Below are 14,477 nucleotides of genomic sequence, written 5' to 3' on the forward strand. Positions count from 1 at the left end.
TAATTCTCAGATATTTCGGAATCCTCAGCCCCACAGTGTTTGAGATAATGATGTTTGGCCTTGTATACATTTTATGTTTTACCTCAGTCTAGAATGTTGCACTTCATTGGTTGAAACATGACTATATTTCTGAGTCCGGCAGGTAAGAATTAATATCCAGCAACATGGGCAATGACAGCATCTTGATATTAAGAATCATTTTTTACAGTGTATGTGTCTCTCACATTATGGTCTTTGAGAAAACAAATTACTTCTTAGATGTGTTACCGTCTTTGGAAACAATCTCAGTTAATTTGGCTTTGCCTTGGAGAATGATCAACCCGATAGATTTCCATAGACAGTCAGTACATATAATACATCTTATAAATAATAATAAGTTATAAGTAACAGTAACTGTCAAACTCAGGAAGGTAATCCTTCTATGTAAGAATCTGAGACATTATTTTGTATTAGACAATATTTAGACACATTTATTTTCATTTTGACAAATAAAAATTTGTGAATTGCATTTAAAATGAATGTACTGTAATGAAAGTAACAGTAGATGTAGTTATACATGTATATATAATTGTCATATTCCAGTTCATCTTTCATTAACTTCCCTAGTTGTACAGTGTCCTACTAGTGAGGAGGACCACACTAAGTTCCTAAAGAGCATAATAATTAAGGAAACTGAATATTCTGTTCTCTTTGGTTTCCTATATTTAACATCACCAATCTGGAGCACTAATATTTTGACTTGTGTTCTGTAATCAGGACTACAGATGTTGAGGTGTATTCAGTTTTCATTCCTCTGTAGTCGGAACTATAGATGTTAAGTTGTGTTCAGTTTTCATTCCTATAGATGTTAAGGTGTGTTCAGTCTTCTTCATCCCTCTGTCTTGTATTGCGAGCACCAGATGTTACCTTTCGTTTTTTGAATGTCACTTTTGTTGTCTCATTGTCCTTTGCTAAACTTTTAACTCTCTTTTCTTTAAACCTTCCTCCCTCTTGTTTTACTGTTTTCTCTTTAGGGGGCTCGGGAAGGGGAATGTCTTCAACAGGAAGGGGCTCCAATGGTTCCGTGGGTTCTTCAGGAAGTTCAAGGTTTGGAAGTTCTCTAGTTTTCAAGAATATGAGGTATATGTTAAACATAAACGTCCACAGTAAAATTATTTAAACACATGGCCCATGGACCTTATGGTTATCTAACTTTTTTCTGAAATCATATAATAAAACAAGAACATTTGGAGCAATTTATTTCAGCATTTTGGTGCGATAACATTTGTGTGCTAAGAAAATTGTATGTTGTTTTTTTCTTTAAAGATTCAGTACTGTTTACCTCTATACAGTCAATATCTTAAGGTTCTAATGAATATTTACATGAAATACATCTGTTATCCAATGGATAGATTCAAAATTTTCTAAGTAAATGTTAAAAGACTGCCTTGAATTTTTTTAAAGAGATTTTTTATCCCACAAACAACCAGTATTGAAGTCAAATGCTCTGCAGATCAGGCCCTTAAATATGCATGTGCTTAATTTTCTCATTTTATAGGATTTTATAGCATATGCATACTGATACTCTAACAGATTTAACAGAGGCTTTCAGATTTTTATTTATAACTTTGAAAAACAACAATGAAGTAATTTTCATTTATACCTTTTTTTTTCTTTTTAGTTAATAATGCAATGTGCTTGTGGACTTACTTAACTGTGGACCACTGGCCATAAGCAGATGTTGAAGTAGCCCCGTGACGGAGTGGTCCTACCTCTACCTGGTCAGGTAGAGAATCAAGTTCAGCTTGCTGAAACACAAATCAGTGAAAAGTATATGTATGAACCAGTACTTCAGTCATTTGAGTGTGATGGGAAACCCAAACCATGTATGAAAAGTGCATCTACAAACTACAGGCCCAAGGGCCACATAGCTCACCTGTGGACATTGGCTAGGAAAAAGCAGAAATCAGTTCAGTATTGAAAAGATTAAATACAAACAAATCTCGTTACCTTTAACTTGATGGGACCCAAAAAAAAACTTTGAGATATCCAAAGATCCGAGATATTAAAGAATAAGTGGTTGGGAATTCCAAATCACTTCAACATTTCAGTGGTATTCAAGACATTGGTGTTTGAGATACCGAAGTTCAACTGTATATAAGTGATCGCAATCAACCCCCTCCCTAGGGAATGGGTGCATGACTTGTTCACACTTCAATCTACATGAACTGTGGATGCTTCATTTCATGCTTCATGATTTTTCTGTACTTTATTTTCTATATAAAGCTCACATTTACATTGTTACTTACAACTCTAGCCTGCTTTTCAGCTTCTTCTTCCTCTTTCTTCTTTCTGACTTCCTGTTCCTCTAAGGACACAAAGACTTCTGGGGCGACCCATTTAGACTCTGCATGTTAGTTTAATTTATGTATGTAAGAAAAAAAATCTTGTATATGAAATATTCTATAAATAAATTAAACTAGAAATCTGACCAGTCAGCAAGGGCCCCGCCGAGGGTTAGAAATATAAGGGTGCAGAGTAGGGGATGAGAATTTTACTTGATTCCAAAAAATTTCAAAATATATAAAGAATAAGCAACAGCAACTGCTAAATATCCAACAATCTGTAAATAGTATCCTTGTATTTACATAAAGCAGTAAAAAACATCATATCTATAATAACTCAATTAAATGTATATTTAAAAATGAATGAAGCATGTGTTTTCTAAAATGCCAGCCTTCAGTGAATGCAAATATCACCCAGGCTTGTCCTTAACTCCAAAACAAATATCAGCTGCAGACAAAGGTGTTAATTAATCTTAAAGTGACAGAAAGATAACCCTCTAAAATATTTTGCAACCCAGCAAGATAATCAAACCCAAGGGATTAATTATACTGCTCTCTCAACCTTTTCTTCTAAGTTTACAATAAGAACTTTTTCAGCAATGATAGAATGAGGTTATTATCTGAATACCTGTTAAAATAAATAGTATGCTTGAATTTACATAAGGCAGAAAAAAGAAAGAAAAAAGAAAAAAAATAATGATAAAAAAGATATCTTTATCTATATCTTGTTTTTAGAATTCAATAAAATCATAACTCATTGTGTATTTTACCAAAATAAAGTATGAACATTATTTAAATCCACATTTCAGAGAATGTAAACATCATTCAGAACTGACCTTAACTTCAAAACAAACTTCATTTGCAGACAGAGGTGTTAATTAATAGCAATGTGGCAGATAAAGATAAATGCTTTGGATTTTCTTCAAGAGGAAAGTTAATTAATCCCAAGAGACTCATTGCAGCCTTTCATAGTTTCCAATAGGAACATTTTCAGCAGTTATCTCTCTTTGCCCATTCACTCTTATATAAAGTTAAGGAATACACCCCACCACCCCAGCTCCAAACTGGATGACATAGAGAACCAAACTTAGCATCAAAATATGTCTTACTGCCTATTCAACCAACATACCAAATTTGAACTTAATTGGTCAACCCTAAAAAAAGTTATTAGAAAAAAACAGAAAATTTGTGGACGGAAGAATGACAGACAGACAGACGGACAGACAGACAGAGTGATTACTATAGGGCACCCGCAAATCCTTGTGGGGCCCTAATAAATCAAAAAATATATTCTTAAATATATAATGACAATTATCAAAGGAAACAAATCCTTTAAGTGAAATTCTTAAAATGACTTTTCTCTACATCCAACTCTCAGAATTTCATTATCACAGAGCTAATGTTATGTACTAACTTGGGAAAAATTAGAAGACCCTAGAAATTAACTTCTCAAAAATAAGGCCCATAGCCCTCCCCTCCTCCCTAAAAGTCTCTACTACAAATTCACTGTAGATGAGAATGAAAAGTAGGGGTTTAGTCTATAGTGAGAGTGACTTCATTCTAGTACATGTATTAAAGTGCAAGTATCTACTGTGCTGTGTGTGAATGCATTTCAGTTCAGAGTATTAGTATTTACCATAAGTCACTGCATTCCCATACTAGAGATAAATATTAAAACTAGATGTGTCGTATTGCCACAAATGCCCCCGCAGGCAGCCAAAATTTCAAATGCCATTTTTGGTTGTAAATTTGTATTGGAACTTGACCTGATTTTCTGGTAAAACAGACTTGTCGAAATCCGTCGGTCCTGTCGGCAAGGCCGGTAAAAATTTGTCTGGACCGACAACTTTTAAGAAAACGACGGTCCAAATGACCGTTTGAAAAAATCGAGCGTGATGCAAATTTAATAAAGGTCGGGAACGGGATGCCTAGCTGAAGGTCACAAACACAGAAACTAGAACTGTCCAAAAGGGACAAATACCCCCCGCTGGGTTTTTCAGAGAAAGTACCAAATCACTAATGTTTTCTAGATCTGAGAGGTGTTCACAATTTCCTTAAACATTTACAGTGAAAATTTAATTACTCATTATATATTTTTATATGTCCGTCTTACGACGGGGCGTATTATGTTATAGCGTTCATGTTCGTCCGTCCGTTAGCTTTTTCATGTCCGGCTCATAACTTTAATACTATTAGGCCTAGAATTATCAAACTTTGTCAGCTGATACATCTAGGGTAGAAGGTGTGTCGCACATTAAAACCAGGTCGCTCTGACATTTAATAAAGACGCTATGGCTAAATATGGAAAATTCATAACTAGAAAACCATTAGACTTAGAATCAAAAAACTATGTCTTTTAACTTTTAAATTACACAATCCCAAAAGATTTCAGAGTATTGCAGTATCTTTATTAAAAAAGTGTTAAATCAAGAAAATACTAGTCTTATTTTTTTCATTATGTTCTTAACAGCAATCTGTAACAACAAAAATTCCACCTCTCCCATGGGTGTAATGATCAGGCACTGGTCAAGGAAAATTTTGATGGCAGAAAATTGCATGTCAAATTAGAGAGAAATTAATGAGTTTAGTGTGAGGAGATAACTGGTAGAGCATCTCTGATCAAGCAGGTGTTATCTACATCTCTTGGGAATTGGGCAAAAGGAATCAGTCTCTTAATTAATTGTTTGTGTTGTATTGAATTGTTCTTGTTGGCTAGTCTTACTTTCAAGATAAATTTGATGTAATTAAAACTAATTTGATATTGTATATAATAATTAAAACTATATGATATTGTATACTATAATTTAAACTAATTATTTATTGTACATTTTTTATTTGAATTTTTATATCTTTACAACAAATTGCAGACTGCCTTGTCTCACTAAGATGTCATTCAAACAAATGAATCTATACTGTTTATGATAATTTAACAATATTTGATGGGCATATCATGCTCTGGTGGGGCACTCTATCTAATGAATGAAACTAAGGTGCAGCCTAATAAAACATCAACACTAATAATTACAGTGTTTTTTATTACTTTGAAAAAATAGTTTGCAACTATCTGTCATCTTTGTGAGACATGACACTCTGCAAATTGATTGTTGAAAAAAAGATATCATAATTAATTATAGAAAATCAAATTTATTTTAATACCTTTATATCAAACTCATTTTAAAAATAAAAGGCTGGTTTTAGTAACTATGTATTTTCACAGACATAAATGACAATTAAGAGACTTAGACAACAGAGATCTTTATTTCTTTCTGCCCAATTCCCCTGAGATATAGATAAGACCTGCTTGATCAGAGATGCCCTAACAGCTTCCCACACTGAACTCATTAATTAATCTTTAACTGGATGCATGTCCACTCATTACTCACAAGGGACAAATGGATTTACACTATCTGCTGTGTAATGTAAAAACTGTTTTTTATACTTTGTGGTTTTTTTTTAGTTCTAGTGAGTAGTCTTAAGCTGTAGTTCACATTTTTGTACAGACGTTCTAGATTCTATGTCTCAAACCTTAGACATGAACCTGAAATGACTAAGTCAATAAATTAAATTAAAAAAAAACACTTGTAAAATGCAGAAAAATTATCAAATAATGTTGAAAATATCAGGTGCACATCTTCATATGGTAAATAATAAGTGTACAAATTTTCATACAAATCTATGCAATAGTCTCTGGGAACAGATCCAGACAAAACCACATAATAAAAATGAAAAAAACACCTGTAAAATGCAAAATAATTATCCAATCATAATGAAAATACCAGGTGCACACCTTCATATGGTGAATAATAAGTGTACAAATTTTCAGACAAATCCTTCCAACAGTTTCCAAGAAATGGTCCGGACAAAATCTCGTCTACAGACAGACGGACAGACAGACGGACATGCTGATTCCAATATACCCCCCCTAAACTTCGTTTGCGGGGGGTATAAAAAATGGCCGCGTATGCGGCGCGTTGACGATAGCCAATTAAATTTGTTATAGCAAAGTCATAAAACGTGTCATTTATGTCTTTTATTAAAGACTTTCTATCCCAAGGAAGGAAACTTGTAAGATTGAAGGCTGTTGAAAATAATCCAGGGCATTTTGGTGCTGTTATTCATACGACTTTCACAGCGTCAAAATAATGTACATGTATCTGGTCCGACAGAACATTTGACTTTGTCAGACCAAATGTCTGACAATGATTTCAAAATTTCGACAAGTCTGGTAAAATACCTGCATATGCAATTTCAACCTTATACAAACATCCCTACAAAAGTTTGAAAGCGGAAACTGAAAATTTCTTATTTTTTCCAAGTTCAAGAGGGATAACTCTGTCAAAAATCATCGAACCATGACCATATTGAAACTAGACCTGAGTATTCCTAAGATGTATCCATATGTCAAATTTGAGTTGAATGTGTGCAACTGTTGCCGATGAATGAACAGAAAGTCAATGATGACAGAATGATGGAACAGAACACAGTAAAACATGCTTATAGTGAACATGCTTACAATGAATTTATGCATACAGCAAAGTGATTTTTATTTTCTGTGACATTAAAATATATTGTAAACTTAATGGATATAACGAATTACGCTTATAACAAAGCAAAATCGTCCATCCCTGGCACTTCGATATAAACCTGTTTTACTGTAATACTATATGCCCCAGGCCATTTTATGGCAGGGGTATAAGAATGTATCCTAGTTACATGTATACAATAAGTATCAACCTTTAGAAGTGACAGTATTTTTATTAACCGTGAGTGACTATATTCTAGTACTATTTATATTTACCATGAGTGACTATATTCTAGTACTACTAATATTTACCATGAGTGACTGTATTCCAGTAATATGTGTAACCCTCCACTGACTTTGCCTCGTACCATTCACCTTCTTTCTTCTTCTTCTCAGCTTCCAAAAGTTTCTTTTCCACTTCTTCCAGTGCTTTCTGTTTGGCAATATTTTCCTCTTTCACTTTCTTTTTTCTATCAGCTTCTTTTTCTAACATACATGTACAAAAATAAATTTCTGTATTTATTTCAAAAGTTTTTGCACTATGATTGTGATTATGCATAAGACTGAATGTTTCTTAAGGGTAAGATAACAAACAGATTATGCCAGTACGTGTTATAAGAATTTGAAATCAGTCTTGAGATTTTTGCTTTGAAGAGTTGAATTGCCCCCGAGATGAACCTAGACCTAACCTTACACCTATATGTCTGCCTACCTGCTTCTGATCTGACCCTCACTCCGTACTTAGCAGCGAGTTCTGGGTCACTGGCAAGATCTTTTTTAAATGCTTCCAGTGCAGCCTACAAATACATCACAGCAGTGAAAACTAGAAATGTCCAAAAGGGACAAATACCCCCCGCTGGGTTTTTCAGAGGTGTCAAATCACTAATGTTTTATGGATCTAAGAGCTAGGTGTTCACAATTTTCTTATTAACATTTAGAGTGAAAAAATAATTGCTCATTATATTTTTTTTTAATGAATGAAACCAAGGAACAACCTAATAAAACATCAATACCAATACATTGTAATTACATTGTTTTTTAATACATTGAAAAAATAAATTGCAACTATCTGTTATCTTTTTGACATTCTGCAAATTGATTTTTGGAAAAAAAAATCAATTACAAAATCAAATTAATCTTGATAACTTTATATCAAATTCATTTTAAAAATGAAAGGCTGGTCATCCAGTAACTATGTACAATGACAGACAATAAATTACAATTAAGAGAATTAAAGAACAGAGATCTTTAAATTCCCAGGAGATATAGATAACACATGCTTGATCAGAGATGCCCTAACAACTTCCCACACTGAACTCATTAATTTATCTCTAACTGGATGATGTCCACTCATTACTCCCAAGGGTCAAATGGATTTACACTATCTGCTGTGTAAAGTAACCAGAAGTCTCTGACGAGACTGTAGCTCTACTGGTTTGTACTCATAACGAAGGAAGATAAAAGTAGCACTTGGACTTGAAACTTTACAACAGCTGCAATAAATAGAATGATGATCCTTGGTTTAGTCTCTTTTTGTGGCAAGATTTATTGCAATCAGACTAAAACTGTTGAAAGAATTTTACAGAAATTTAGATTTTAATAACCATGGCAACATCATTCAACAAAACCAAAAAACAATAAAGACAATTATGCATCTTAGTGTAGTCTACTTGTGTGCCAAGTTATACTGAAATCAGACCAAAACTGTAGGAAGAGTAGCATTTTGAAAGTATTTCACAGAACACAGAAATTTCTAGTCGCCCGTGTGGCGCAGTGGTTAGAGCATTTGCTCTAGAGTCGCGGAATAAGGAGTTGATCCTTAAGTCGCAGGTTTGAATCCCACTGTGGGACGTGAAGACCGGTCCTTCGGATGAGACCGTATAAACTGAGGTCCCTTGTCGCAGTAGGTGCTGGCATGAAAAAGATCCCTCACTGCTCAATGGCCCTGAGTGCCGAGTAAAGGTCAAAATTTGCAGCTCTCCACCGGCAAATGGTGGCGTCTCAATATGAGTGAAAAATTCTCGAAAGGGGCATTAAACAATAAACAAACAAAACAAACAAACAAAAATTTCTATTTTTAGCAAACATGGCAACACTGTTCATCGAAAACATAAACCAATAAATAGAATTATGTATCTTAGTGTAGTCTACTTGTGTGCCAAGTTATAATGAAATCAGATCAAAACTGTAGGAGGAGTAGCATTTTGAATGTATCTCAAGGAAATTTCTGTTTTTAGTAACCATGGCAACACCATTCATTGAAATAAAAAAAAACCCATGTACAGAATTATGTATCTTAGTGTAGTCTACTTGTGTGCTAAGTTATACCGAAATCAGACCAAAACTGTAGGAAGAGTAGCATTTTGAAAGTATTACAGAGAAATTTCTATTTTTAGTAACCATGGCAATACCGTTCATCGAAATCAAAAACCGATACACAGAATTATGTATCTTAGTGTAGTCTACTTGTGTGCCAAGTTATATTGAAATCGGACCAAAACTGTAGGAGGAGTAGCATTTTGAAAGTATTACAGAGAAATTTCTATTTTAAGTAACCATGGCAACACCGTTCATAATTAAAAACCGATACACAGAATTATGTATCTTAGTGTAGTCTACTTATATGCCAAGTTTTATTGAAGTCAGATCAAAACTGTAGGAGGAGTAGCGTTTTGAAAGTTTTTCAAGGAAATTTCTATTTTTAGTAACCATGGCAACACCGTTCATCGAAATCAAAAACCGATATACAGGATTATGTATCTTTATGTAGTCTACTTGTGTGCCAAGTTATATTGAAATCAGAGCAAAACTGTAGTAGGAGTAGCGTTTTGAAAGTATTTTCCAGAAATCTCTATTTTTAGTAACCATGGCAACATCATTCATCGAAATTAAAAACCGATACAAAGAATTATGTATCTTAGTGTAGTTTACTTGTGTGCCAAGTTATATTGAAATCAAACCAAAACTGTAGGAGGAGTAGCGTTTTGAAAAATTGTTTACAGACGGACGGACGACGGACACATTACTATCGCATAAGCTCTTCTGGTCTCTGACCAGTAGAGCTAAAAATTGTTTTTAAGGGAGCCGACTGGGGTTTTATTGTGTGAAAACTACTATAGAGAAACTCTTTAATTTTATACCATATGTACCTTACATTGACTTCAGTATGCATGCCAAGTTTAGTGAAAATCTACCGCCTGGTTAAGTTTTAGGGACCATCTCAAAATACAGGTACATTTACTATAGGATTATATAGGAAATTACCATTTTTTCGCACTTCGGAGCAAATTATACAAATGCTACTATAGACTTTTTGCTCAGATTACATTATTTGATGGGTAATACTATATTGTACATTTTGTGCAAGAAACACAAAATTCTACCATTTGGTTTCCAGAGGGGGCATCTCAAAATGTCAAAATTCATGATATTTTCCTATTTTTATGGAGTACAACAAAACATGACAGATACCACAGATTTACATAAAAATAATAAATATGATTGTTAGATTCTCAATTTCCTATGTTTAAAATTTCAAGAGCATGTATTTTGTACTTTTTATTTTATGGCATAATTAATGACCCCACTTTAAGAACTTCGGTTATTCATAACGTCAAAAACACACTATTACGACGTCTATCTACCCATCATTTGAAAAATCTTTTAAAAAATCAGTTATTTAAAAACGTATTTAGATTTTTTAAACTGATTTCCTAAATTTGTTAATTTTTATAAATTATGTAAAAACAGTTGCTTTCAAAGAGTAAATACGCTTTATTTTACTATGCTGCGCGAAGTATTGCGCAATGAAAACCCCAGTCGGCCCCCTTAATACTTGGTGATTTTTTTTTTGTTTTGATGAATAGTTTTAGCTGTAGTTCACATTTTTGTACAGATGTTCTAGATTCTGTGTCTCAAACCTTAGAAATAAACCCAAAATGACTAAGTCAATAAAAATGAAAAAAAAAAACCCTGTAAAATGCAGAAAAATTATCAAAAAATGCTGAAAATACCAGGTGCACATCTTCATATGGTAAATAATGAGTGTACAAATTTTCATACAATTCTATGAAATAGTCTTTGAGAATAGGTCAGGACAAAACCACATAATAAAAATGAAAAAAAAACACCTGTAAAATGCAGAAAAATTATTCAATCATGATGAAAATACCAGGTGCACACCTTCATATGGTGAATAATAAGTGTACAAATTTGTAGACAAATCTATGCAATAGTTTCCGAGAAACACTCTGGACAAAATCTTGTCTACAGACAGACAGACAGACGGACAGACAGACAGACATGGTGATTCCAATATACCCCCCCTAAACTTCGTTTTCGGGGGGTATAAAAAAGCTCCATCGTGAACAAAGTACAGTCTCTTACAAAACTTTGTGACTAGTCATGTGACTAGTCATCAATTTTTTCTAATCGTTTTAAAACTTCTTTGTACATGTTTAACAAAATCATCTATTTTTTTTCAAATATATCCATGTAATATGCCTTTACATTCCAACTTTATTAAAATGCAACCAAAAAAAGTTTCAAATTCTGTTTGTTAACCTTCTCCATCTTTTGGATATCATCCTCCAGCTCTTCTTTTTTCTTGGCATCTGTAATACCCTTCTTTCTGACCTAGATTATGTAAATACACAGATTATGTTATGTTTTACATTATATAAGATTATTTTTAAAACTCCCTTTGCAGTTTGTGACATTTAAGTCAGAACTAAATTGAAATTTTCCGAGATATTAGTGATTTGTAAAATTCTTTCCTATGACAATATGACATTTGATTGAGATGATACATTATCTGTTCACATACCACCTATGTTCTATCTTAACAGAGAGAAAAGAATGGTCAGATGTAGTCAAAACAATATACAACATATATCCAAACTATATAGAAACTTTAGTGTAAAACTTACTTCATCAATTTTTCTTTTAACATTTTCTTGGTGCTTCTTCCCTTTTTCATGAAAGTCAACGCTCTGTGTAAAATTGCAAAATGATAGTTACACATATGAAAAATATATATTGTACACACTTGCAAATAAGTTGATTTTTGATATTTGAGTCTACCTTGACGAGTTACATATCAAGCTCTCATTAAATAAACAATTATTCAATGGAACTGCTTGCCATGTATGCGATTTTAGAATCAGATTTCTGCTGACTAATCATATAAATTACTGGTTTACAATTACATCTTTTATTTTCTGAGTTACCCATCATTGCCTATAGTTTTATTTTTGCTAATTTATTTATTTTTTAATGTAGAAATTTGAAATTACAGTGTGATACCTATAACTCCAATGAATTGACAAACTTACTGGCTTATTGTCTGTTATCCAACATTTACAGTATTCACAAAATTTTCTTGGCTGTGATTTCCAGTATTCTGACCTGTAAAAACCAAAATCAGTAGTTCATTAGTACCATTTTAGGAAATTCAAAACACAGTGTCAAACATACCCTATAGCTAAATCTTATACACAAAAAATATCAATTGTTTTTTTTTCTTTATATATTAAAACACGTTAAACAAATTCCCAAGTAAACCTAGGATCATATGCATGAGTCTTTAAGTATGTAAAGAAATACTTATATATAAAAGAAAAGTAGAAGTAGACTCGTTTACATACTTTGGAGCTACATTAAAACCAGAGGGAAGGAAAATGGAGATAATAAGAAGAGACTTTAAAAAGCAAGAAACTTTATTTTTACCACACTTTAGAATATATATTTATACATACGGAACAGCAGCAATAACATCAAAACAACATTAAAACTTTTCAAAAAGCTTGAAAGTACTGTTACTCTTATATGGAAATGAAGCAAGGAAAATGAACAAAGGAGACAAAAGATGACGGAACAAATGATCAAGATTAGACGGAGAGCAAGGACGAGACTGATCAATGAGGAAATAAGTGGGAGAAGAATGGATCAAATTGGATGGATTAACTGGACATACACTGAAACTAGATACCACCAGTGGGGTAGACTTTACTTTACCGGTCCCCTGGCTCCGGGGCCATAAAACTTAGATGAGCTCACTTTTGATCTCAGTCTCATTTTTACAAAAGGAATATATAGTAAAAAAGTGAGACCGAGATCAAAAGTGAGCTCATCAAATTTTTATGGCCCCGGGGCCAGATCCGCAAGATCCGCGCGCTCATTGCACTATGACGTAAGATTTACATCACTCAACTGATTGGGGTTGGTTTTGCACATTTTTCGACTGGTTAGCGTTAGTCTTGCACCCACCCAAAAGATTAGGGTTAGTCCTTGCATAAGTTTTCGACTGATTAGGGTTAGTCTTGCATCCATCCGAGAGATTAGGGTTAGTCCTCGCACATGGGTTAGTCTAGCATGGTCTAGCATCCGCCTGGGAGATTTGAGTTAGTCCTCGCATACCATCCGAGAGATAAGGGTTAGTGTCTTGTTCTTTTAGATTAATTAAGAAATCATTTGCGTCTGTATTTTTTGCAAGATCTTAATTCAGCTTCAACGACATCTCGTTGGTTTGTTTACATGAAAAAATGGCTAAGTACGAAAGAAACGGCACTAAGCATGCGCCGCACGCGCTTTATTCACAATTATGTTTTGTCTCCTATTCACTGAATAAACAATATTTATTACTTTTTTTCAGAGAACAAGGTTAAAAACTTCTTTTAAAAACGAAGTTTTAAACTAAACTTTTAACTGTAGAATTCGAATTTGGGGTCCAAAAGGCTTAAAACCTCATTTTTTCATTTTTTTTTTTGATCGCTCACGCGATCTCATATATATGTAAGTCGCCTATGGCGACACTATATTTTAGCGCGTTTTTCTGGGGACCGATATAGTAAAGTCTTTCCCACCAGTGATATTAACATAGGCACCCAGCGGAAGAAGAAACCACAGGCAACTAAAAACAACATGATGCCGCAAAGTAGAGAGGGAAAGTCCAGATGCTGGCTGGTAATCGCAGAATGAAGCGAGAATAGTAGCAGCCAATTGGAATGAATGGAGGTGCTCTGAGGAGGTCCTATGTACGTGCCACCAGGCATAAGGAACATAGATGAATTTGAAAGATGGAGGAAGTGATACAGTTGCTTTAGTCAAACATTATTTTTTTAAATTCATTTTTCTTTTTTTTTTTTTTTTGCTCAGAGGGTAACGTTTAATTTCGCATAGCTGCATGTCACACATTTTCAATCATTCATTTGAAAGGATGTGTACCAAACTGTTTTCCTTTAAAGTGAATAAAATTGGCTGCTTTGATTGACAAAGAATTCGTGATTTTCAAAGAACAGTATCTTGAGAAAAAAAAAAGGAGGGTTAAATCTAAGTGTCTAGTGTTCAGTTAAAAGTGCACGTGTAATCCCTGGTACTCATGTTTTCTCACGGAGTTGAACTATAGAGATAAATAGATATGATTTGTTTTAACAGTGCTCTTTTCCTATAACTTGCGACTTCGCACTTACATTACTTAGCTTCGTTGACACAGGAAGTTTACAATGTAAGTGTGCGTGCGCTATGAATCCCGGGATGCCTATTTTAGGCTATATTTGTTAGGTAGCATTTTATTGGTGAAAAATTCGTACAAATCTCGTTTTCAGGAACCAATGAAATTCACCCGAATTCCA

General features: G+C 33.7%; 1 protein-coding gene across 1 annotated transcript; it reads right to left on the reverse strand.

The window, feature by feature from the left end:
* Positions 1 to 508: 508 nt before the first annotated feature.
* On the reverse strand, positions 509 to 14,360 carry LOC133173327 (WW domain-binding protein 4-like). The gene is made up of 9 exons (XM_061308318.1): positions 14,316 to 14,360; positions 12,180 to 12,252; positions 11,775 to 11,837; positions 11,410 to 11,481; positions 7,559 to 7,643; positions 7,159 to 7,332; positions 2,289 to 2,386; positions 1,690 to 1,787; positions 509 to 1,099 (listed from the first exon to the last, which is right to left on the reverse strand). Coding segments are annotated over exons 1-9 (906 nt in total). The 5' UTR covers positions 14,318 to 14,360; the 3' UTR covers positions 509 to 858.
* Positions 14,361 to 14,477: the final 117 nt, after the last annotated feature.

The sequence above is a fragment of the Saccostrea echinata genome, unplaced genomic scaffold (assembly GCF_033153115.1).
Source record: "Saccostrea echinata isolate AGI-Se365-2 ecotype Australia unplaced genomic scaffold, CSIRO_AGI_Sech_v1 ptg000056l, whole genome shotgun sequence".
Taxonomy (NCBI): domain Eukaryota; kingdom Metazoa; phylum Mollusca; class Bivalvia; order Ostreida; family Ostreidae; genus Saccostrea; species Saccostrea echinata.

Coding starts and splice junctions, on each gene's coding strand:
- LOC133173327 (XM_061308318.1), bottom strand. Junction 11,838..12,179: donor GGATAACAGACAATAAGCCA/GTAAGTTTGTCA, acceptor AATTTTACACAG/AGCGTTGACTTTCATGAAAA. Junction 2,387..7,158: donor CTGGAATACAGTCACTCATG/GTAAATATTAGT, acceptor ACTAACATGCAG/AGTCTAAATGGGTCGCCCCA.